Source organism: Pelecanus crispus, chromosome 1 (assembly GCF_030463565.1).
Source record: "Pelecanus crispus isolate bPelCri1 chromosome 1, bPelCri1.pri, whole genome shotgun sequence".
NCBI lineage: Eukaryota > Metazoa > Chordata > Aves > Pelecaniformes > Pelecanidae > Pelecanus > Pelecanus crispus.
In genome coordinates this window covers 106,796,859-106,823,986 of record NC_134643.1, presented here as the reverse complement: position 1 = coordinate 106,823,986, position 27,128 = coordinate 106,796,859, and the positions used below count along the sequence as shown (strand labels likewise).

Sequence of the window (27,128 nt, the reverse complement as noted above, 5' to 3'; positions counted from 1 at the left end):
GACTTCTACATAAAATCTATGCATGTTTAGTTTCAAAAATAATTGGAAATTGGCAAAAATGGCATCTGAAAATTAAGCTGTAATCTTTCTGATAGTTTCATTATTAACAGTAACATAGATTTTTGCTTTCCAAAGTTAACTGACAGATTTTTTAATGAGACTGAGACAGAAGACAGTCCAGAGGGATGTTGTCTCTGTGTCCTGCTGACATCTGAAAAATCTACCAGGAGGGAGAGGCAGCTGCTCATGCCTCATGGTACGGAGCCAATCCCAGGTGCCTGCCAAGTGTTTTGATATCTGTGGGTTGAAAAAACTATATTAGGCTAAGTTATTTTTGCTATTACAAGAAACTTTCATAAGTGTAAGGACTTTTATTCTGTTTGCTACAATAGTTTTCTTGCATATTGATTACAATCCATTAAATATTCTTCTTTTTTTTTTTTTTAATACTGTAGTTCTGCAACATGAACTAATATATACAGTGGCCTCTAACAGGTGTCCCAGTAGACCTCACTCACAGCTGTTCTACAAACCAAATGCATGGAATATAAATCTTCCTTTCCTCACATGAGCATTAGCAAGCCAGGCTCTTAGCACAATCTGTTCATCAGTACACTAGTTTCCTTGGAAAGTTCAATATCTTAGCTAATATTTATTAATTAAGCAATAAGACATGACAGACTGTGCAGCAGCCCTAATTAATGGACACCTCTGGTGCCTGCCACACATCTAAGAAGTGCATTAATCAGCACCAACACAGGTCTGAAGTGACTTACCACAATAATAAAATGGTTATTTACTTAAACAAGAACATTCCTCAAAATTAATAAAATTTATAAGCCTCTATATTATACCATGTACAGTATTAAAAATTTTATGAGAGACATTTTCAAACTCAGTTGCCTAAAGTTCAGCTTCCAAATCCCTGCTTAGGAATATAAATAGAGGATGCTAGATTTGCGGAGGTGTTGGGTCTCTCTGGCTTGCACTGACCTGATGTGTACTGTACTTGCAAACAGTTGTAGTCTCTAAAAATCAGACTGGGTTTATTTGGGTGACAGGTATCAGTTTAACACTTCGCATCAGCTCAGACTCTGTGCTACCTGTGCCGGCTCCTCGTGATTTGATTTCTGTGACCGAGGGGTTGGACAAGAGACCCTCAGTAGACTTAGCTCAGCCCTGCTGTTCATCTGGCTGACGATGTGTTCACATGGCAAACAGGCACGACGTCAGACAGCGCCAACTCACCTCCCCTAGCACTGCCTGCCTTTGGGTAGGGCCGGGCATGTCATTGACTTCTATGTTATGCATGTAAGAAATGACCATTTCAATGGCAGCCACTTAAAACAGCACTCACTTAGCCATGGTCTAAAAAAGTGAATTAATTTCCCAAAGTTGTTTAATTGGAAAAGCAATTTGTAAGATGGAACGTGAGAAAATAGACCCATCTCTGTGGAGTTTATACTTGGATAACATTTGGTACTTTACAAAAACCCACCCAATTCAATAAATACTTTGTTACTAACTAGAAGAGTTTTATTATGATCAAAAGTGTTGTAATGTTAATGTTGCCAGGCATTTTGTTGTAGCAGAACCTCTGACTGTGCTTATGTAAGGCCTTATCAACAGTTGTTCGCATAATGTGTCTTTTATGAATCTGTTTAGTGTATGCCCCTCTCTGTTACTTTCCCCGCCATATGTACAGTATCACTGACCTTTGGGAAAGTCCTATTATTTCTGCAAAATAAGCTCATGTGAATTCAGGGTAATTTATTGTACTAAAACATATGTCCCAATATCCAGCAAAGTAAGCTTTACAATATGTCTAATAACTTGAAATTTCCCAATGACATTTAGAGTCACTAAATGTATTTAGAAGGTCACAGGTGCTCACTGTTAACATTTCAGCACTGAAAGCCTGTGGGTAGGGCTCTGGAGAAAGGGAGTCCTTTCTGCTGTGCATTCCTGAACTGCACGGAAAGCCCCCAGGAGTCAGCATCATTAGCGTAAGTAGCATCCATAGGGCCCGCATCATTATTCTGTATTAACAGATACTCCTATTTTGGATGTAGGAGTAATTAAATGTTATCTTCATGCTGTAGCAGAATATTTAATATACTCTAAATGGAGGGATCGCTTTATGAAGTGCTGGCATGGCCTTGAATAGATACGTCATAGGGTCTGATAGAGGTGAAGAGGACAGGCTGAAGCCAGCCTCAAAGAAAGGGGGAGGCAGCTGGAATTAAGGTCTGCATTGCGCACTACTCTCAGCTGGCGACTTGGACTCTATGTGAGGGTCCTACCAGTCATTCAAACAGTCTTCCTGGGAGGGCAATAGTGGGGCTGAACGGACTTGATAGGAAGTCTCTCTCTCCCCTCATTCCCAGTTAGCGGTAACAGCAGTGGGAGAGTCAAGCAGTGGGCTGGTAATGGAGCTGGTGTGAGGAGAAGGATTGTGATTACAGGAGAAGTAAAAGAGGTGATGGCAGTTGGGTTCCTCATAGAGAGTTGACCCAACACCAAATGAAATCACTCACAACTAGAATAGAGACTGAAATTCCCCATGTTGTAGCACCAGATTGCATGACAGTGGGACACGATGATACAGCAAAAAAGCATCTTCTTCCCCCCACCTCCCTGAGCTGCAGTTGCTACCAGCTGCCCATCACCTGCAGCTAGATAAGCAGAATGGCAAGATGAGGGGCAGAGGCAAAGTTGGAGAGGTTGCATTGCAGTTGGAAGCACTGGCACTGCACAGAAGCCAGGGACCACGGTAGGGCCGACTTTGTTCAGAAGTATCTCTGGCTTCATGGGCTTCTTTAATCTCTAAAAACACCAACCAGGAATAGGGTACTGCAGAGTGAAGGGAGAAATGAAATACCAATTACACAGTGAGGAAAACCAGGCAAAAGACTACTGCCGACGGTACGCTCAGAGGATGTTCCAGTGGCAACTGGCAGGGTCAACGGCAGAAAGGACTGTGAGCCAATGCTGCATTTATGATAGCCCAGCCCCTCAGCCAGGCAGTGCTAATAGGGGTGGAAGAGAAAAAGTAACTGCCTGGTGAGCCTCGCCTGTAAAGGCACACATGGACATTTTATTTACTACTCAGAGAGCATTGAGTGGACAAGTTTGTGCCCCATTGGGGCACAAACTGAAAACTATGAAATTCCATCAAAACGTAAGAAAACACTTTTCTGTTGTGCATGTGACCGAGCACTGGCACAGGTTGCCCAGAGAGGTTGTAGAGTCTCCGACCTTGGAGGTACTCAAAACCCAATTGGAGACAGCCCTGAGCAAACTGCTTTAGCTGACCCTGCTTGAGCAGGGGGACTGTACTAGACAATCTTGAAAGGTCCCTCAACCTCAGCTGTTGTGTGATTCTGTGGTTTGCTAGTACCTTTTTCCCAGTTTCTTGTTCTGCTCAATCTCCCGTTAAAAGAAGGCTTACAGTGAAACTAACCATTGAATCTATTAGTTTGGGGAGGCAGAAAATTTGAGGCTATACATGTATTTTGATACCAAATGCATTCCATGCAATGCAGAGTAATCAGGTTTTGCAACAGCATACTAATGATGAACAGGCTGATATTCATGGCTGTGTTCAGCTTTGCTTCTGAACGGAAGATTAGCTCAAGAATAGCACCCTCTGCTATTGCAAGGCTGATGCAATGTTCCAACTCCTTAGCAATCAGCTCCTAAGACACCACATCTGACAATGTGGCTTTTTAAAGGAAAACAATGGCAATTTGCCTTAAATTGGTGTTTGTAAGCTGTGGCAGCTCAGGAGCTGATAAGTGCCTCTCAGTTCAGGCAAGGTACTGAGGCTGGGGTACTCGTTAGTTGGAGGCTGCTTGTTTATTCTCTTTTATCATCTTTGAACCCATTGGCCCACTTTAATCAAATTAAACAAGTGTTAATAATCAGCAGCTGGGCAGAGGTATAAAGTTGGTTGTAGGGCATAGAAACTTAAATATACGAGAAATCTATACAGGTGATTTCACACCGTACCCCAGGGAAAAAAAATAGCCTTAATTCAGTTGTCTAAGCTTAGGTGTCTAATTTTAGACTCCTTAGGGCATCCTGCCTTGCCTTCAGTTGTTGCTCCAGAAGGACTCAGGTCTCCTGCATGTCCTGTGTCAGCCACATGTGGAGATCTTCATTACTCTAGAGCATCTCAAAAGCCAACAGATTGCTAGCTGTGGGAAACAGAATTGAGCCTATTGGGCTTATCTGCTTATTTCACAGTAGATCCGTGATGTGTTTATAGTTCAGACAGTACCAAAATAATGTCTCCACTGAAGAGAAAAGGTCTATCTCAGCTCAGTGGTTTCTTGTTCTCTTCAGATGGGCAACCAGCCACCACTGCCTGGTCAATCAACAGAACCATAGCCCAAACCCAGGCACAGCATGTATCGTCCCATACCTGGTGTTAATTAAGGAGCACAGCAGAGAGCTGGGCAGGCAGATGTGTGGAGGGGGGATGGAGGCTGTAGGCATTGTCAGGGGAGAATGATGTACAGGAGAGGTGGTCTAATTCCAAAGGCTAAACTCACAAGATAAATGCTGGAGAGAAGTAGGATTATAGTACTGCTGAGGCTGTAGAGCACAACTCTAAAAGAAATAAGGCTTTATTAGTTCTGCTAGTCTTTTCTCTTTTGGGTGGTTTTGGTTGTGTTTTTTTTTCTTTTCTTCCTGAAACACTCTGAAATGATGTTTTTTTTAATGAAAAGCTCTCTCAGATCCTTATCCCCAAATGACTGATCAGCCTTAACAAGCAACCAGAGTTGAACAGCTGAATAACTTAGCAACAATGTAAAAACAGCCATCTGGGAAAAGTCTTGTCAACTCTTCAGAACCAATGCAGAGGTATTCTAGGCACATATATGAGAGAGGTTAAGATGGGTTGGCTGATATTCTGCATTTTGACATAGAGATTGATGGCTGGTGTGAATACTGAGTATACCGGTTTGAGCTGTCATGGGGATCCATCAAAGAAGAGAATTAGTGAAAATTTAAATTGTCATGGAGAAAAAAGCATTCCCCCTTTCCCATGCTTTGTTTTCTAGGACAAGCCTTCAATTTTACTAGAAGCAAATGTGTTTCTTTAATTGGGAAGGCTTATTTGGTCACAACTTTTGCAGAAAAAAGTCAGAGGAAAATGTAACTTTGTTATGAGGGAGGACAATTGTCCTGCACTGTGGTTAAGGCTATACATAGTTTTTAAGGAAAACAGAAGGCATTTAATTCTTAGAAAGGAGAATTGGCAAATACATGTCTCACGGCTGCTTAGCTCTTTTAGAATTTAACCATGTATGCCCATTGAAGGGTACTGTTAGACTGTACTGGAGATAATGGGCCAACTTTATCGTCAGAATAGTTCCAGTATTCCCTCAGGTTTTGATTTATAGCTTGACTGAGAACAACTTGCATTATCTGATGCAGATTCCCAGGGATTTGGGTGAAAGCCACATATAGGCAGCATCAGAACCTGGCAAGCTGACTATGACTCTTTGTAATATATCTTTAATCTGTGGGAAGAAGCTAGTCAAGGTTTTAGTTGTAGAGGGCCAGGTCTTCCGGTTTCATAAACTAACTACCCCATTTAAGTTGATAGAGTTATGCTGATTTAAATAAGTTGAGGTTCCAGCCTCGAAAGTGAGTAAGAAAGCAAAACAGGGCAGGAAGTGACAATCATTTTCAAGGAATGTTTCAACAAGTTGCAGATTAGTTCTCGACAGTACTTACATCCTGGTTGGACATTTCCCAGTATGGTCTCTCACCATAGGACATCACCTCCCACATTACAATCCCGTAACTCCATGCGTCGCTTGCTGAAGAGAACTTCCGGTAAGCTATAGCTTCAGGAGCAGTCCACCTTATGGGGATTTTTCCACCCTGGAAAATATGTTGACAACTTATCAATATGACTACAATACAGAACAGCAAAGAAAAGAAAACAAAAGATATCCTGGATGCTGAGAGTCTACATTCTGCCTTCTGTCAATTTGCCTTGTCAATTTGCTGCAAGTGGAAAGGAAGAAATATACCTTTTTCAGAACGTGATAAAAACTTGGTTTCATTTGTAGTCTAATTCACTAAAACCACCACTTTGTGAAAAAAAGAAATCTCAGTTCAAAGAACAGAAAACATTTTAGATGATTCATGTTTGTTCAGTCATATAATTAGTCAGAACGTGCCTTTTGATTGAAAACATCCCAAGCCTGAAATTCCTAGTACACTGACATTTAATCTCTTTTTCCTTAAATGAAATAGAAACATCTATTGCAAAATGGAGCACCAAAAGGACTTAATAAAATTAAGTAAGCAGAAAGGAAACTATAGCCTTTCTGTTATTCTTTACTTTTGATAATATCTTTACATTTTTGTTGTGCCCTTTAAATATCCAGGTAAATAGCAAACCAAGTGTGTTTCTAATAGGCGTTTCCTTAGGATATTGAATAGCTTTGTTCTGCAGCTTTCAACTTAAAATCCAAGTGCTACCATAAAAAAAAAAAAAATCTGTAAGAATTCAATCAACAAACCTGACTTATTCTTTACAAGACCACAGTACGCAGAATTTTTCTCTGATGTTAGTAATTTATAGCATTGAACCTGGTCTATTCTCCCATACATAGTTCAGGTATGAAAACTATTTTCCTTTTTCACAACAAAGTATTTCTTCTCCAGATACATTTCTCTTTTCAAAAGTACACATTTATTATTCTCCATATAAGTCTTTAAATAAGTAGAGCGAGCGAGCAGTATGCCTAAGGTGCCACTAGATGGTAGAAGGAGGCAGTCAGTAGAACCGAGCTCACTTAGCAGTAGTTGTTTTCAACCAGCAGTAATAGATTCTGCTTGGCGTTATAATTGTATTTCTGACAGAAACAAAAGAAGAAATGAACTAGAACATCCATTTGGCAATTGAAGAGAAGCCACAGTTAAAAACAAGTATGTAAATCTCTGTTAATTTGCTTTGAATATATAAAAAATTGTCTGCAAGTTGTTGAGGCCTGACTTCAACTGACTGAGGAGATGCTTTTTCTACCAAAAAGTGTTCAAAGGCAAAGTGCTGTGTCTGTGGTGATGTGCCAGTAAGCTAGCTTCTCATCATTGAGTCTCACCTGCTGATGAAAAATGTATGGTTAACATTTACGTTGTATGATGGCTAAGATGCCCTTTGTATGATGTTATATTGTTTGCAGCTGCTTTTTTAAAGCCTTTGCTTGCTCAGTTGTGGTTGAAGTCAGTGGCAAACCATCTACTGATTTTAGCAGTAGTAAGGTAAAGGTAATACTTTATTTTGTATTTTTGCCCAAGCACCCCCCTACCCCTTTTTCTTAATCCAGTAACACAGTGGTCTGATCACTCCCCTGGCATGTCAGAAATGCAAAGAACTTCACGCCTCACCTGCTGCCATCTCTGAGCCTGCCCTAGCCAGTACGGCAGGGTGTGATGCTCTTAGTCCCTTCCTGGTACAGCTCTTCCACTTAGGAAGCAATTACAAACGTTTTCGGGTGTGATGGAGAAATAAGATGACAAAGAGATTTGTGATAGGACATTCTCCAAGGAAAGGCCTGCCTAATTTCTTTTCTCTTCCCCAGGGAGTATTTAAACCTTCCAAACAAATTGGATAAGAGCATTTGGTGTTTGATCTCATGGTCTAGTGGCAATGGTGTTTCAGTGAGATACGCAAGTCCAAACTTCCTGAGGCAGTGAAGATTTAGATATTCAGTGCCCCAAATGGGCACTGGGCTGTCCAACCAAAAGGATGTGTCCTGTGAGAAACAGACAGTTGTAGGGTCTAACTGCAGAGTCTAGTCCAAAATATCTCCTCACACCACAGAGTTATGGGTCTTATTCTTTTTACTGGGTCAAGTTTAGTCCTTTATTTTTAAACATTTTATTGCCAAACTTATGTAATTCCATCCTTAGATCTCTGGCTTCTGCAGATTTTTGGGGACAATCAATATTTTCCTGGCCAAAGTCCCAGGGTCGTGGTAGGCATTTAACTCCTCCTTTGGACCTGGACACGTGCACTTTTTAAAAGGTAAACAACATTCCTGCTGATCCGTATCACAAGAGACACTGCTCTGACAACCCTAAACGCCCTTCCTCATCAGCAGCGTATCAGTCCTGGCTGACAAATGGTATAGAAGATGATACACTTGTTCCAACACAAGAGCTCGCTGTCTAAACCTCGTCTTACCAAGCAAACCCCCTTGCTGCATTTTGCTTTATGTCCACTCGAGATACTTTCTGGAGTGGCGCACCGGCATGTAAGGGAGGATGCAAAAGTAAAATTCCATATTTTCTTTCCTTATCAAAGATCTCAGGAGATGACAGGAAAAAGAGTCTACCAGTTTAGATGGTTGTGTTACTGTAAGACTTTGTTTATCAAGACAAACTGATGAATCAACAAATTTACTATGAGCCAGATTTCTAATTTGGAGAGTTTTATTAATAATTTATTATTTTTTGAATTTTAATGAAAAGTCTTATGTTAATAATTAAATATCTATTTGTAGGGAAAACACAAATCTACACATGCAACTAAAAGGCATTTGGATATTTATAGATTTTACTTTTAATGTCTATAACATAATATGGATAACATGATAGGAAAATTATTTTTTAAAGTGTGTCCTTTTCATAAATCTGATTATGTATTCCCAAATTATACACAAAAAAGAGGTCACATCTCAAGCAGCATTTGCAGCTAGATTTGTGACTATTGGCTAAATATAAACGAGTTTTAAAGAATCTGATTAGACTCTACAACTAGTTTCATGATACAGCTTTACTGACTGATCCTTTTTGGACTGAAACAGTAGTGGCTCATTGAGTGTGAAAATGAGAATAGAGAACAGACTCTTAACAAAATTCAAGGCAGTTCACATTCAAGGGCATAAGATGTGTTCAGTGTTGTAAAATAAAATTCTTTTGTGCTGGCTCTAATAACAAAGTGAAGCAAAACCTCTAAAATTTTTACAATGGATTCATCTTATGTATGAAGACGTTATATTCATAGAAATGTAAATTTCGATACTTAATTATGTTTGCAGAATATCTTTTTATGCAAAAAAGCTGTTCTATTTATTTGAAAGCCATTCAAAAGGCGGAGATTGCAATACGACTACCTTAAGAGACGTATATGACTGAACAGTAGTAATAGCTGCTCATGCATAATAAAAGAACACATAAGGTTTAGAGTAGCTGAAAATATATTTCCTGTTTCTGATTAGAGGAATAAACAACGTTACTGATATTGGACATGTCTTTATACATTTTGATCTAACTGGGAAAATAATAAATGCAATACTTACTGTTTACACAAGGCCCCACCTTCAAGTTAAGATAATTTATAAATCATCTACATTATACTACTGTAGCAATGAAATCTGTCACAGCTCCCTGTATCAGAAAGCCCTTAAGTAAGCCTGTTTTGCTTTTAGGTTATTCTCTCTCTTTTTTGGGGCGGGGGGAAGGGGCAGAAGGGGTGTTCGGAAACAAATGGTATTTCTGCCTCATCTCATACATTAATAATGATATCAGTGATAAGCTAATTTTATTTTCACATAGTAAAAGAACACTAACACTGCTATTCAAATAATTAGAATTCAGCCTTTTTTTCCGTATGCTACCAGCTGAATAGTGTCTATCTTCTGATTTTTTTTTCTTGATTGTAATTTAATAAGCAATTTTACTATGCAGTGTCAAGAGTCCCCTTGGAATTAGAATATTAGGCTCATATTGCTTAGCTTGTAGAACTGTTTAGAGATCAGTCCTTGAAATTAAATTTACCCCCTCATCCACCCACACCTACACACATGCTTGCTTTCCCTACAGAGTTGGCAACAGCACAGTTTGCCATGCATTTAAAGACAGGATTGGAACTCCATGTTGCAGAATGCCTCATTCTTTACCTCAAGCTATGCATGAAAGGCAGACAGTCTTCCCAAAACGCCGTCTCTTCTTTGAGCTTACAACAACAAAGAAGTGCTTATGATCTGTTTTGTGAAAAGACCCTGGCGAGGCAACTGGCACTGACATTATATGTAGTCCAACAGGCCACAACTGCGTTTTTGCCATCTCCCATTTGATTATTTTTTATTTTACGTTAGACATCTTTTTGAAAACAAGAGGCATTAACAGTGTCTTTAGTTAAATATTTAAACATATTTTAAAACTCCAGCAGAACAGTGTAACTGGCAGCTATGGCCCATTATTCTACCAAGACAAAGGTTGGGATGTATCAGAAAGCTCAAAATGCGTGACGTGAAGAATGACAGAGAGGGCACGGAAGCAAAGAAGGAAGCCTGTTAGATGCTCAGAGCTTTTGGCATGCCCTGGTAGCTAATTAAAGTGAGGAGTGATACCACTGAGGACCTTAGATATAAAGCTGAAGGTAAGATGTATGAGCTCCTAACGTATGTGCAAAGACAGCGATACACATAAGCAGCCAGAAGCAAACACAGTGCATCAGACTCACGGTGTCCCAGAACTACAAGTGATGTGAAACGATGCGTTTCTGTTGAAAAGACTGTTCTGTATTTTCTTTGAATGACAGACTGCAGAGGGACTGTCACAGAGCTGGCTGTAGTCACGCTAAATGCTGAGGTGCAAGCCCATCAGTTCCAGATGCATAGACATCTAGAACTGTCTATTTCTGGAACAAAAGGTACTGAACTATGTGCACCATTAGTCTGATCTGGCACAATAATTCCTATGCATCTGTCAGTTACTGTTCCTTTATGTACGATGTTACTGAATCGTGCAATAATTTTCCATGACACAAGTGTAGTATCTGTCTTTTTCTCCACCCCAAATGACAGAAATGGGGAAAAAAAAAAAAAAAGAACTTCAGAGTGAAGAGAGACAAAAGTAACGAGAGAGATTAGTTTTAAATATTGGACATAATTCATCATTCTGTACAAAAGCCTTATGCCACTTTACTGGAGCGATGCTTTTATTTGAGCATATGAATCAAGTTTTTTGTGTGCGAAGTTACAAAGAGTCAGAATTTAGCATCCTCAAATCATAACGTTCTGTATTACCAACAGTCTTCTCTAGTGTTTATTGGAATATCAGAGAAACTACATGGCAAGATAACAAAACTGCTCTGAAAAGGCATTTCAGAATTTGCTCTTACTATGCCCAATTCCAGTCAGTTGTACTAGTCTTTCATTTCCCTCAGAACTGAAATGAACAAACCCCCCTGATTTTCAAAAAGACTGGATTTTCTTTTAATCTGTGGGAAAATATTAATTTTCTTTCAAATATCCTGATTAACAATGCTAAAATTAAATATGTGGAACTTGATTTCCTCCCCCCCCCCCCCCCCCCAAGTTACCTATCCAATTTTTCAGAACAAGTTATTTATGATTTTGACAATATGTCATTTTAGTGAATATTAACTCCTATGGTACACATTTATTTGTGTCTTCAAAAAGGGAGAAAGCTGTTGATAGATGGAAAGAATCGGTGCTTAAGATATTGGCAGAACTAAAACGGCCAAGATGAAACGGTTGTCCACAGATCATCAGAAACACTTCATGTTTACTGGCATTAACATTAGCGGGATGCTTCTCCAAAATACTCCACCCAGCGTGTCATTTTGTCTTCCTAAATGTTGTCATCAGTAAGAGGAATCAATTAGTAGTATACATACACACAAAACCTCCAGAAAAACAGATATAGCCTACCCTATTGTCATTTAGTTCAAAATTTAAAGAATTAAAATATTACTTTGCTAAAAATTGAATGGAAATAGGAATGCTCTCTGAAACAGCTGGGAGATTCTCAGTAGTAGTAGCATTTCCTTTGAAACAAGACACTTCAACTTGCAGTCCCTTGCCTGTTCTGAGGCACTGATCTTCACTTGAGTTGAAAGATAATAAAAAGTCTGATAAAAATGCATAGCTTTGACCCTCAAAAGCCACACAAGTGAAATGGTAGTGAATATTTCTGACCACTTACATCTGTCCTGCATTCATGTTTTCTTGACAGTGCAATTTAAAGAACTTTATACAATGACAAAGATACAGCAAACTACCAAATACAAGTGGTTGATACTGGTGTCTCGTTTGTGTAACTAAGTGGACTACAGACATTTTTTCTTGTTAGTCATGATGCCTTCATCTACAAGGTGCTCACTGAATGACCCAAGGCTTTCACCCATTTATTTTAAGAACATGTATTTGTTTAGTTTTTAAATGAACAAAGTAGTTCATTCCAGAGGTTGAGCAAAAGGGGTCCGTGGTTGAAAATGGGCAGAAGTCCCACTCTTCCAGAGCTGAAGACTCAGTGTGCTTTCATCAGAAGAGGAAGAATCATAGGATCATAGAATTGTTTAGGTTGGAAAAGACCTTTAAGAGAAAAAAGAAATTCAACTTCCAGAAGTTAACTGCTTTACACATCAGCACAGACAGCTAGAGCTGTCAGAGAGCAGCAAGCACAGGGCTGCTCCCCAAGGGTAGGGGAACCAGGAGTGGCCACCACACAGGCTGGGCGATGCCCTCGTGGACAGGGTGCACCCCACGGTGCCTGGGGTGATGAGCAGGGCAGGGTGCTATGCACAGTCCCGTGAGCATCAGGCAAAGGCAAGGTAGCAAGCCAAGGCCAAGATCAACGCAGTGAATCCAAACAACTTCAGTCCAACAGGGCTGGGGTGGGCCAGCTGCAGTGTCGCTGGAGCACGGATTGGTGGCCCCAGGCTGAGCTGAAATAGGGTTCTGGGCCTGTGGGCAGGGGTGGGGAGAAGTCCTGGGGGAGGCCAGGCAGGCCAGTAAAGACAGATGTGTCCTCAGAGCCCTGGTAAGAACTAGACAATTGTACAAAGACAGACAGACACAAGTATTTTGCAAAACCTCTTTGAGACTGGTCTTTTGAAAGGTAATGGTGAGACTGGTGCGGCCAAGGAGTCTCGTAATGTTTTAGAGGGTGGGACTTCACATTTTCCTGACATTAAAAATGCACCAGTGAATTTTACAGTGTTGGGTTCTTGGCCCTCAATAACGGAGAAACCCTTTCCTTTTCTGAAATTAAATATCAGAACCGTGCATCTCTACCAAATCCAGTTTAGAAACTATAGCACTACTTGACAGTAATGATAGGAAAAAAATGTCATTTTTCTTGAAACTAATATTTCTGGCAAAGATCTATCTCTTTTCAAGAGCATCAATTTCAAGCTATCTGCCAGCTGTGTCAGCACAGCTCACATTACAGCCATAACCAATTTCTTGAAAGTTACTCCTACAGAGTCCTTCAATCTGTACATCCAGAGCCTATCCACTTTGCTTACACAAGTAGTCCTACTGAGGTCAATGGAAAAGGTGAAAGGGATTTGTTCCAAGATGCTTATTTGAAGGATGCCTTACGTTGCACATCTGTAACAAAGGAATTTGCTACAAGGTCCATTCTTACAGCAGAACTGAGTTACTGTATACAAATATTTCTCTAAAACCAAGTAATTTAAATTGGAAAAAAAGATGTTACTAGGCACTATGCTTTCTTAAAAGCATCAACGAAGACTCTTGTCTGAAATTATGCCCCTGACTTGCCCAGGGCTCCATGAACTGTTTATTATTGGATCAAAAGTAAACTGTTACCATGAGCTGCTTGAACACTTCATGTCATTAACTATCATTAACGATTTCACAGCTAGTGATTTCCACACGCATATCTAGCTGACATGCACAGCAAACAGTTCCCATGTTTCAGTAATCAAGTGGCCTCTCTCTGTGCTGCCGTGATGCCCAGATTATTCATACTTTACTGCCTTGTCCCTGAACCCCTGCTAAAATTCCTTCCACACCATGCAATTAGAAGTCGCCAATAAAAACTCAGAAGTATATGGAAACTTGAAAATTGAGGACAAAGTGAAAAGGATTTAAATGCAAAATTAACACTAGACAGGCTATGGTACTGTCTCCAGTATACCTTTTCATATTCCATTCTTTGCGATGCTGTACTAGAGAGAATGTAGGAAGCTAGATACTGAATTCATATACAGCTTGCTCAGGGGTACACTAGATTTTATTTATCTAAGGCTTCTTCAAAACTTTATTCTAGAAACAAGTTGGAAATGTCACAAAAATCAGGCTTTTCTTTTGAGAGTTATACCACACAGATACACGGATGATGATGATCAGAATCATCATGAGGCTGAGCTACTCTGCAAGTACCATTGCTTCAGTTTTCATCCCAGCTGCATCAGGAAGTGCAGAGGAGAACTAATATCTTAGTAACTGATGAATTAAATGTTCTGCTCACATTTTTGGGAGGTCACTTCTCATTTTATCCTGATAGAGTTTGCCAGTTCTTTAAGTTTCAGTCAATTCGTGGGTAAGTAGCTGGTCAGAAGATAGGAAACAAACAGTCAGAAAGAAAAGGTCAGTTTTTAGAGTGGCATCCCCCAGGGACCAACGTTCATGTCTTGCTGGTAGTGTACGCAGAAAGAATCTACAATACAGGCTGGACAGCAAATAGGTAAGATTGTGCTAGCAATCTGAAGGTATTCATGGTAGTAAAGACGATAATTGACCACAAAAATTTGCCAAAGAATCTTATGATACTGAGTTGCCAAGTGATAAAATGGCACCAAATTCAGTGTCGTAGCAATGCATGCAGAATAAAATGCTCCTAACTTTACATAAAAAATAAGAGGACTCTGTACTAAGCTATCACTGCTCAAGACAGATCTTGTGGTTGTAACAGATAGATGGCTCTATAACATTATCAAGTCCATGCTCAAAAGCAGACTAAAGGGAAAAAATGAAATGAAATAATAGAAATAATCAGGGAAAGAAAAAAGCATGGCACTGTTGAAACCTAGGATATTCCTGCATATTGCTTACTGATTGCAGTCTTGATCCCCCCCATCCCAAAAGGATACACTGAAACTAACAGACCTGTAGGAAAAGACAGGATGGGTGTTCAAAGGTACGGAACAGAAGAAACTAAAAAAGGTCTATACAACCCTGAAGATAATGGAGTGGATAATAGGTGGAGAGTGTAGAACCAGAGTGCATTCAAATGTAAGTAGCAAGTAGCAGATTAAAAACATCAACAAAACCATTTTTTTTTTACAAGGAAACATTGCTATGGGATGTCGTGGACTCTAAAAATACAAATATCTCCATAAAGTAACCAGATTAACTTACAGAAGATATATTTGTGAAAGATATTATCTATAAAGCCCTACTTCTGATTTAAAGAAGTCTTTCAGCCACAGACCGCTAAAAGCTCAATAACCAAAACTGAGAATGCATCATTGCATGTGCACTTTCTTACTGTAGTCCTCCTTGGAATTTCCTACTTGCTTGCATTTTGGAGACATTGTACTGAGCTCAGAGGCTTTGCAGCTGTCTGAGTTTGTTCATTATTCCTTTCCTACGATCTCAATTCACTTGCAGGTAAAATATAAGCAGATGGTATAATAGTGTAACTGGAAAAAAATGGATGATGAACATGTTATCAACATTTTAGGGGAAAGAAAGTTAAAGAAAACTAAAAAGTTAAATTTAAGAAAGGCACCTGAAGTGAGGTGTTCTTTGATGTGAGACAGCGTAATTGTAGATGGCTATCTGAAGGATCACAAGACATTTGTTTTTTGTTGTTGATTCTATGACTATATTTCTGTGTCTTTGTACAGGACCCCAGTGTTTATAGATATCTGTTATGACTAAACCCTTTGACAAAAGGAACTAAATAGTTCTACTGTTAGTAAGTTTTAGCAACAGAAAAAGGACTGAGTACTAAGGTGATAAACTGGTAGACTGTTATCTGTAAAAGTACTGCCCTGGGAGAGTGGGGACTGGCTACTGGGTGAGTGTATGGAGGTCTTAGTTTGCTCCATGGAGGGATGATGCTATCTTGTAAAGATTTTCGTCTCATATCTTTCATCATCAATAAATAATTTCACTTAGAAAAAAAATGGTAATAAAAGTATTCCCAGGCTGTTGGGAAGCACGCAAGTTTCATGTCTCTAAGTGAGCCCACATACTGCATTAAAATATTTTTTATATATTGCAAGGGAGCTGAGAGAACAGATGCTGATGAAGGCAAAGCTGCTGAGTTCAGGGCCATGGGTCAAGAAGCACGACAGGGGCCAGGGACCTGTCATACACTGGGTGCCATCTCCTCCTTTCCCATCTGGGGAAGGGGGGACGAAGGTGAGGAACAGCTCGCTGAAGCCAGGATCGGCAGTGAGGCTCATCAGAGAAGAGGACGGTAACCACCATTTCTCCTGCGCTAGACCAAAATGCTCCAGTGCTTGTTTTCCAAAGAAATGAAGCGTATGAGCTGCAGCTGCACTGCTGGCATGTCTGTCTGTCAGCCAACCCCCAGGCTCGGAGCGTTGAACCACTGGCAATTTCAAGAAGCATGGATGACAGAAAGGTAGAGACAGGGAAGACAACAAAGCCTAGATCAGATCACCTAAACATGGTGTCTCCTGTCCCTTTAGGCACTGTCACTTGCTCGCTAGCTGTCATTTTAGGAAAATGCAGGTCTCCCACTGTCTTGTGTCTGCCAGTCCTCTCCAGAGATCTCAGGTTCCCCATGATATCTCAGAGGGCACTGGACCTCTACATTTAGGCAGCTGATCCCTTCCTGATTTCCCACCTATTTAATGAAAAACAGTATCTAAGCAAAGGAGAGAGATCGCAGTATTTCTCCTGACGGAAAGGCAGAAGAGCTCAGCACGCAGGTGTTCTTCTGGACCAGCCAGGAGCTAGAAGGCAGTGGCTCGTCAGGCTGCACAATGTCAAGCACAACACGCTGCCACTTGCCCAGCTGGCAAACAGGCAAACATTTGGCTACCGGGGAGATAGGTACAGGGATGTGGAACCATGAGTAGTTTGATGCCGTATAAGGCCACAGGGACATGGGAGGGATCTAAGCTTTACCAAGGCAGTGAAACTGGTGGAGCACAGCAAGAAGCTGGAGGTACTGTGAAGGTGCCATGGGGAGACTGAGAAGATCAGCAGTTATGCTATTGAGGCTGCATTTGGTAGCCTGAGAACTAGGATAACTGTAGCATGAAAATACAGTTGATGTATGTAATGGAGCCCTAGGACATAGGGCTTTGTTAATTTGCTTCTCGTGAAATAAATTTTTCACTGTCCTCTGACCAAGGAAGGTATCCTGTTACAGCAGAAGTTACAACACAGCATTATCATACCGTAACTGCACAAACATTGATGAAGCATATCACCAAAAAATTACAAAGAAATGCACACGTGAGAGTAGTTGTCAGTCCAAGTTAGGGGCTGCTTCACAACAAAGTTTCTCTGATATTTCTATTTGGTTTAGTGACATACTGGTATCGTCCATAGATCACTGCAGCGTGGCAGCATGCAAATTGTTGAATAATAGGATAACCATCTGTTTGATGATGAATAGTTTGGCACAGAAATGTGGTTGAGCCTTCCTGCAGACATCCGTGTTCAACTAAATCTCTGTCAACTCTCTGAATAAAGGGCACTGAACGTCAAGTTAGTTTCTATTTCAGTATCATCACTAGCTTACCAGGGCAAAGCATTGACTGATGCTTATGATGGTAGCTCCAGTCATACTAATGGCAATGCCAATTTAATATATAGTGTTTATACTAGTGTAATGTTCATTTACAGACACTGAGAATCTGATCCTGACCTTTACAATAGCGACATTTCTTAGTATTGAACTTCCTAGATTTTTGTTGTTCGTCTCTATATCTTGATACATTTTAATTTAGGCTGTTCATGAATTGCGGCACTGGGATACCTTTTGTCCTATAAGTCAGTTGAATTTACTCCTTGTATTCCCCAGATGGCATAAAGTTTTGAGTAATACACTATTAGATTATCTTTTTCTGATGATGCATCATACTAAATCATCATCTGACTGATGAGAATATAATGGGGATAACATATTAACATAACTTATCATTCCTGTACCTTGCTTAAGGGATATTTTACTTTATCATATAATATATTAGTTGTCACTTCCATGATATATTACAGTAAGACATCATCAGAATGAAACATTTTGATGAAGTAGTACTTAACAGTAGAAACTATTATCTGGGGATAAACAGGCCTCAGGGGTACTTTGTTTAACAGAATAGTGTAATACAAAGGTAAGAAGATACATGGCATAATGAGAGATGTGATTATTCTCTGACATCAGACTTGCCACTGGTGCTAGACCAGCTGTGGTTTATCTTGAAACAGTAATTTATATAAATTGCTATATACCCTCTAAGCAGCGGTGACTTTTGCATTACCTTCATGAATTCACCAAAAAGCTTCATCAAAGTAGCTGAAACTTGTTTTGACTTTTTAGAGTATCTCTATCTCTACAGATTAAAAAAAGCCAATGAGTTTATTTCACTAAAAAAATCTACCTAGTTCAGAATAACAAAAATTGAGGAGTTTGGTTTTGGTTTTTTTTTTTTTTTTTAATTTAGAAATGTTAATTTAGCAGAGGTAGATTGGCAAATGACGCGTCTTTTTTTAACCCCAAATTCATTGAGAGACATCCATTTTAATAATTTTTAGCATTCAGGCTTCATGCAAATTAAGCAGACGCATCTTCCTAAGTTACGGCAAAGCTGGCTAAACTCCTGCCTTAAGGCATAGATGCATGGCAGTCATGTGTTTACATGGCCAGCTTGCATAATATGCGGGTGCAATTTCTGCAGGAAGTCCCTTTTTGTGCTATAAAAAAAAGCATATGCACTGACTTTTTCTTTTTTTCAAACATCTCTGTTACATTTATGTACTGAAAAATGAATATAGGCATATGTTTATATATATATAGGAAATGGATTTCCAAAGCTCTTCTGGTGGACAGTGAAGTAATATGAATTCCAACAGGCAGCTGCCAGCACAGCTGTGCCTGCAGCAGCTGAAGGTAAACTCTTTCAGATAATAGCATTGGGAAAGAGAGAGTAAATCAAAAGCTTTCAGCAGAACTTAATGACACTTTAGGAAAAAACATTTTTTTCCTTTGTCTATAGAGAGTTGACAATTTACTCTTTGGTTTACAAATTTGCTCCCCTTGATTTCTGGATTATGACATTGTATACTTAAGGAAATTAAGGCCAACTAGTTTTGATATCAATGAAGTATGAAGTTATGGAATACTAATGCATGGTTTTGATTCCTTATTTTTAAGACCTTCTGTGTAAAGTGCTAAAATTCAAGCCTATCTTTAAAAACAGAAATTCATATCACATCAAGAGCCAGAATCTAATCAAAACACCACCTATTTTCACGCTCGTGACGAAGCGGGGTATATTTTATAGCACATGCATCCCACCACTGCTTGTTTTGGTGTAGAGTTGAAAATTTCTGGGGTAGACTGGTGATCATTCTCAGTAATTCCCAACAACCTTTTAATTCCAGTGAGAGAACTGAAGAAAGAACTTGAATCTTGCAAAGGATAGGTATCATACTTACAACTTAGTAAAAACAGTGGTATCAAGATGAAAATCTTGTCAGGTAAACTCAGTGTCCAGTGATATAACACCACCAAAAACAACACTGAAAAGAAGCCACCATCCCTTATCAGCAATTTCCAGAACACTACTTGATTTATTCCAGGTATGAGAGCGCTCACTAATTACAACCTCAAGAATCTGTGCTGGGAAATTGATATAGATGAGCCACCTATCCTCCTTAACAAATTTCCACACCTTCTGGCATACTCTGAAACTTTTCCCATAGCTAGGACATCAATATCTCCACAGCATGTACTCTTATGACTAATGAAAGGTAGATTAGGCTGCACTTTTGGCATAGCTCAGCCTAACAAAAAAACCCCAATGTAATGTCCCCCATTCCCAATCACACAATCACTAACAACATAACGACCAATTAAAAGGAAAAATCAGACATACAAATGCACTGTTTTCTTCCTAGGATAAGATGTAGCATTCAGAAAGGAAGCCCTTCATAGGTCTTTCTATCTTGTCTTTCTGTGCTGCACCCCACAGGACATGCACACAATACTCACCCCCCAATGTGGTCATTCTCTTGGTTGTCACTTATGTCTACGCTGTGTGCTTGAGTTGTTCACTGGGCCCTCACATTTTAGTGCCTGGATTAAATAGTCTTCTCTTCACATCCATTCTTCTGTTTTGCTATGATGTGCTACAAGTGATCTTTAATCAGGGAACTTTTGCTGTTTCTAAAATACAAGTGGGTGCTAGAGATCTTTGGCTTTTAAATGTATCTATTACTGCTTCTGCTGATTTATCTTGGCTGAAAAAAAGTACATCTCCAGTCTTAATCTGTATGGGGTCATAGGATTCAATCCAACATCTTTATCTCTTGTTCCATGGTTTTGGCATTATTCTCAGCGGCAGCATCTCACTCCTTTTCTTTTCACTTTCTCTGTTTACAGAGGAGATAAAATTGCAGCCAGTTTTCTAGCCATCCACGCGCGGATAGATGTTCCCTTGCTTTCCCCAAACTCTCTTTTTCTGAAGCTTGTGTTTTCCACTCCAGGTTCCCTTTGGGATGCTGGAGTGATCATCACCTTGTTTGTCTAAATGGAGTTGTTGATGGCACAGTCTTGGTCTTTCTGGCCCTCCCTCCCCATTTCATCCACAGTTTGGAACTCAGATAAACAAACAACAAAACAAGAAAGGGGAAAAATGAGTCTTCAACTTCTCGCAGCTACGTAGAGTTAATGGAAGCAATGGACTGATCAGTTTTTTCATGTGTATTGCTTTTTGCAATATACACAAACAGTGTGTCCATGGACTAAAGCCATGGCATTTTATCACACATTTGGTCTTTTTAAAGTGCTTCAAAATCTATCAGCTGTTTAAGATTTTCAGCAATGGGATATGGGAATTGCAGCTGCATTAAAGAAGTCTACCAAAAATAAGCATGAGGATATTTAAATTATTTTGTTTATTTTGGCATTTGAGGGTTAAAAAGCTCAGTGCTGAAACTGCCGCCTTTAGATTCATGGTAATCACAGCAAATGTACCATACAAAAATCCTGAGTCAGAAAAAACAAGCTTGTTTTTGTATTGTTCCCCAACTGTCTTCACAATTACATAAAAACTTATAAAGCATTTGTTTGAGTACACTGACCAATAATGATTTTTCCAAGCACTGTAACTAAATTAGAAAAAGTTGTTTTTCACACTTCATATTTTATAAGTATTTCCAAAAACAAGAGGTGATTTTGCTGAAATTCGTTAAACATTAAAATGGTGCAATAACACTGCTTAGCCATTTTGCTCTTCAGAGTGCTTTACAGCTCATAGCTAATTACTCTCATGACAACCCTCTGAAGAAGCTACTGTCTCCATTTAACAGAAGGAAAAACAGAGACAGAGGTTGAGGACTGTCAAATATGCTGAATACTTGCAACTCCCACTGGCAATAACTGGATTTCTGGATGCTCACTGTTACTGAAAACAGGTTGTAAATGATTTATGATGGGTAAAACTGCAAGGTAAAAGAGCAAGAACCTCTGAGATACAGTTCCAGATGATGCAGTTGTTGGTCTCCTGGGCTGTGCCTTCATCTCACAGTGGAGAGAGCTTTATGATAGATTTTGTCCTTATAAAAATAGAAGAACAAATTAATGGTCAACTGCTGTGAATGTTTGTATAGACACCTTTCTCCTTTGCAGTCTGTTCACTTAAGTAAAAATCAACATATAGATTTGCAAGAATGAAATAATTATAGACAAAGAGGAACCAGTTCTGTTTTGGCACAGGAAATTCAAAATTATTCTCACAGTACGCACCTCACCAGGAAAGGACGAAGTATGGGACGTAAGGAAAGGTATTGTCTAACAATTCCACCTTGAAGCAATCTTTATAACACTTACCATTCCTAGCATTATATTCCATATACAATTGAGAAATGTTGCTAAAGTTATTAAGCAACAGTAACATATATAAATCCCTAGACCATTAAAGAATGAATCATATTCACTATAATAAATCAAACCTTTTCCTCAGTGCAACACTGTGGTGCGTCTCCCAAAGTACAGTGGTGTCGATCTCCTATCTCTGATCTTTGTAAACACTACAAAACCAGCAGAAAGATATTGAACCTCTAAGAACACACAATCTGTTTCATTTTATTTTTTCAGTTCAGCTCAAAAGGTCAGAAAGCAAGCTAATAATAACTTCTCTTTTTTGTTATTCAACCTGCATGCTAACTTTCATAATGAAGATGCAGTTTCATATTTTAGGCTTGCATTTATGGTTTTTTATTTTTTATTAAATTTCATTCCTCATCATTAATTTGATTAAACTCACATCACCACTACTAAGCTGCAGGAACAAAATGTTGGCTTTAATGTGTTGCTCTGGGACTTGTCATCAAGCCAAATTCACAGATGTTCCGATGAACATGCAGCATTTGGTCCATTTCTAGGATAAACATCATGGTTTACTTCATCTACAGTGTCACGATTCTGTATAAGTAATCAGTAAGATCAGTTGAGTCCCCTTACCTACTCTGTCTATAGCTCTATACTTTTGATAAGCTGATGCAAAGCAGGAAGCAAAAGTGAAAAAGGCAAAATTAGGGAAAGGGGAAAAATCTGTGTAGTCTCCAATGCCTCATCACGAAAGATTTTCTTGTTTGAATATTCCTTTGTAGTTTTGCCTGTTGTGACAAGATGTACATTTTCTTATAAAAAATGAGGTAGGTAGAAGTATTTATACTTAGAAGTGGGAAAAACTGTGAGATTATATTTAGTAGTGGGGTAGAAATGAGATGATCGTGTTGGTCCATAACTGTGTGAATAACCCTCCCAGAATCCTCACGAGGTCTTATCAACTTCTGTTATGTTACTGAAAGATATTGGCCTATAAAAACTTAATAGGACAGAAAACTAGGATTTGGTATTTTTGAGGCACTCTGACATAAAGAAAAGGATACATGTGCATAAATGAAGCAATTGTTCACGAGCAATAAACACCTAGCTCCGTGTACATGTTAGCAACACAGCAACTGCAAATAAAAATGCATGGTGCTTATGAAACCTACAGGAACACTTAACAGCTTTGAGGTGCTGTTCACATGGTCTATAAAGCTGGTGTTGCATGGCTACCAGGAAGAGTTGTGTGCATACTAACTATGAAAAATAGCCTTTTCCCACAGAAAATCTACCAAAATACACATCTCTAATAATAGAATAAGATCTTGGGTGGAGATAGGTAGGTTCCTCATAAATGCTTGTCCCAGCCTTGTCCTCCATGAAAAAATTATGACTCAGATTGCAGAAGTTCACTATTTTTTTAACAAGTACTTTTGGGGGGTGATCTTATAAGGGACAAGTTTTAAAAGTTTTCTTACTGTTACAAGAACTAGGTGGGGGGGGGGGGAGGGGAAAAGGTCAGTATTTCAGTCCCATGATTATTCCAAGAGTTGATTCTTCCCAAACAAAGATAACTCACAGTAAAATCACATGTGCTGACAAGAGAGACGCTAGCAGTTTGTGGATCCCAGCCTATGTGTCTGCTGTAATTAAATTTGTACGCACAAACTGGAACGTGCAGTGTTGCTATTCCTCTTAATGGGATAGATCTTCTGAGCAGAACTTTTAAAGCCTGAGTTAAAGTAGTCTTTTATTTTAATGAGTCTTCAGTATGTCACATCAATCTTTACTTACGACTGTGTGTTTTATGCATTTTTTACTGCATATATTATCAAAGAGCATCAGTTGATGTATAGGTGGCCAATACAAATACATTTCACTATTGGTTTTATAAACAAGTCTGTGCAAAAAGCCCAGGACAATACAATACAGTAGACCACAGACAGAAACCTAAAAGCAAAAACTCAAAACAATGTTGAAAAACCCCAGTCTTATGTTGTATTTCTGGTATGCGGGATGGTGTTACGTTGCCCCTGTAACAATTTCAAACCTTAATTTCAAATCCGTATGTTTCCACATTTAAAACTTGAGAGCACTATAGCATTATTCATGTGGAAAGCTAAGTGAAAAGATGTGGCATCAAGAAGCTTTTTCTTGCTTTTATCTAAACACCTCACAATACACAAGAATTTCAACTCCAGTGCAGTATACACAGGACTAGAAAAAGGTACCTCAGCACAGAGAAGACACAGCTTGTTGCATTGAAATCTGCAACTCTTGAGAAGATCACAGCAATCAATCATATAATAGCTTGATTTCACAACACCTGGTCAAAAGGAAGGGCTGAACTGACAGTTGCATGGACTTAAAAAAAAAAAAAAAAGCAGCAAACACAGTACTTGGCCAACTGTTTTGTAACGCAGAAAGGCTTGCAGAGGAGCCAGTCAAAGGAACCTTGTCTAAATGTGCTGTCAAGAATCGTGTAGAGATTGCTACCTTTGCTCTGAGATTCCACACACATGCTGGTAGGGATACTAAACAAAAAGGAAAAAAAAAAATTACATGCAAAATGACAAAAGCAACAGTCCCTGCCCTCTTACAATTGGGAAACTGGCAGGAACTGAGGAATTTCCTTGGGACATAACACACACTTCGAAAGAAGGTATCCATGCGTCAAATATTCTCATTTGTGTACCTTATCTGTGGATGAAAGTACCTCTCACCAAAACATAACATCTGGAGCAGTGAAACAGGATTTCTGCTGTGACAGGAGATGTAGGGCATAGAAAAAAAATATAGGTCACTTAATGGCAGATAGAGTAGCAGACTCTAAAAGGCATCACACCATTGAGAGTCAAACAGGCTTCTGCTGTCTTCTCCGAGACTTCCACTGTGACAAACCTTCCCACACAGAAAAAGAGCATCTTGTTAAGGAAGCCAGTAAGCAATTTCTTATATAATTTTTCTATTTCAAGTAAATATAATAAAAAGTGTATTGAGTAGGTTCCTATAACTGAACCTATAATATACTTTTAATTAGGACTTTGCTCTGCCTTCAGGTATAGCCTAGGAAAAAGTGTGCTTGAAGAGAGATAGAGCTTCACTGTTGCACGCTATGAGCATTTTTCTTAGCCATTCAGTCAGGAGAAGGAGTAATAGTAGGTCTTTTTAGAAGATGATACAGCAAAAAGGCAGCAAACCCATATGACAGATAGTTTGTTTTTTCATTATTTTTGTTTACAATTGTTTCTTGTGGAAAATTGAGGTCAAAGCCCTGGGAGAAGGGCTATATTACCTACAGTTTTACTTCTGATGGAGGCCCCTTGTCTTGGGGTGCTACTGACTCTGCTCAGGGAGAGACGTGTTGGGAGAAGGTAAGATGTGGGCAAGAGACAGCCTTGAGAGGTTCATGCCGAGCTGGAAAGACATGTACTGAGCAGCAGGTAGACAAACCTTCGAGAGGAAAGGAAGAACTTCCTAGAGATGAGAAGGGGTTGGTACAATTAATAAAATCATTGACTAAGCCTAACCTGCAAGCAAGGTCTACGTGTTTACCTACAGTTCTGGCTGACTCAGGGCCCTGTAACAATATTTTTGTCCCCAGTTACTGATAGGTACTTAAAGGTAAAGCTCTGAGAGGGGGGAAATCCAAAAGAACTCCCACTGACATAAAAATATTTAACCATGGAAACACAGTATCCTCTGCATGTCAAATTACACTGTAGATGATTGCCACCTACACACAGCAATGTGATATTACTATTCTGTGGAGTACAGTTAATGCCAAAAATATATACACCACTCCCTCCCCCCATTATCCTTTCCTAATTAAGAAGCAGATGTTACTTATGGTTTTATTTGTGATAGAGACCAAATGTTCTATATGCAGTTGGAATGAAGCAAACAGATATTAAAAACTCAACAAATTACTAAAGCTATGGATCCCAGTATATTTCTTTCAGGAAGAGTGTAGCAGATCTGCTAAATAATTTATGATCATGACAGTTTCATGAACTTTTGGCAGCTCCCATTTAGAAAAGACTTTGAAAAGAAAGTCTGCACACACAGTGTGAATTCATTTCATTGAATAATTTACAGTTTACTGTGGTGTGGTTCTCCCCCCACCCTTAATTCTATGAACTGAGAAAATTTCAGAAGCAATAGTATACGATGAAATATATTCCTTTTGTTAGTCACAGCTGTTAGGTGTATCTTTCTACTTGTTCTTTTTTTCCTATACCTCCTCTTATTGTAATGTTGCTGTACCATGAACAAAGGCAATTTGATCAAGAGACTAAAGGGATCCCAGAAAGTTTTTCAATCTTTCTGATAAAAAACCTAGTCCAGAAAATTTATTGCTTATAACAAATAATCCATTTATATGGTGTAAAGTGTGCCTTCCTGTTTTAGCTGGAAATAGCCAGCATCAGCACATCTACAACACAAAGCAACATGGTGCAGAGATGAGCTCTTGAGAAGTGGGCAGGCTAGTCCATGTGGCGTGCTTCACTGATGCGAAATTACTACAAAAACATGAGCAGAAATGCTGTTGACTTACTCTAGTGCAAGCTACAAAAGAGGGCCCAGAGCTTTTCAGATTAGCGCATGGAATGAAGTCCCACTTTAACAAGGCAATTCAGCACCTATCTATCTGATCCTAAAGCCAAGGGAAACTGCGGTACTCCTGCTTCCATTCTTACCCAGAATAGCTTGCTAAAGGAATATTTTTTTTTTTTATGTCACATAATAAACTGAAAATTCTGTAAAACAAAATCTTAAGGCTACACAGTCAAGCATTCAAAAAATAATAAAAGATAGAATTAAATGGGTAGTTACACAATGCTAATAAGAAATGCTGTAATAGGCTTCCTTGACATGCCTAGATACTTTGACGGATGGCCTGTTGACTTCCTTCCCGTTTTACAACTGCAAATGTTTAGAAATAACTAAATAACTTAATAAAATACAGACCAGTATATGATATATTCTTTTCATTTAGAATAAGAAGACTGAAGCAGTTGTTACTCGATACAGATACACACAGGCTCTCTCAACTTCTAGGAATATGTTTCCATTCATAATCGACATTGCACATTTGAAAAGTAAGTATCCTGAGTAAACCGTAGCCCCAGCACAGGAACTCTTTACTTTTAAAACACATTTGAATTACTTCAATTCCTGTAATGAACTACTAAACTTATAAGGAAAAGATTAGTCAGAGAGCTATGCCGGAGAAAATTATATCAAAAGTTGGACCAAGGGAACAAAGACCAAATCAA

General features: G+C 39.1%; 1 protein-coding gene across 3 annotated transcripts in view; it reads right to left on the bottom strand.

Annotated features, from left to right (window-relative positions):
- Positions 1-27,128, bottom strand: part of EPHA6 (EPH receptor A6) — a 536,584-nt gene that overhangs the window by 9,317 nt on the left and 500,139 nt on the right. For all 3 annotated transcript variants that reach the window (XM_075709685.1, XM_075709691.1, XM_075709700.1), the window contains one exon: positions 5,749-5,898. In XM_075709685.1, coding sequence (XP_075565800.1) covers positions 5,749-5,898 — 150 coding nt within the window. The remainder of the gene's footprint in view (positions 1-5,748; positions 5,899-27,128) is intronic.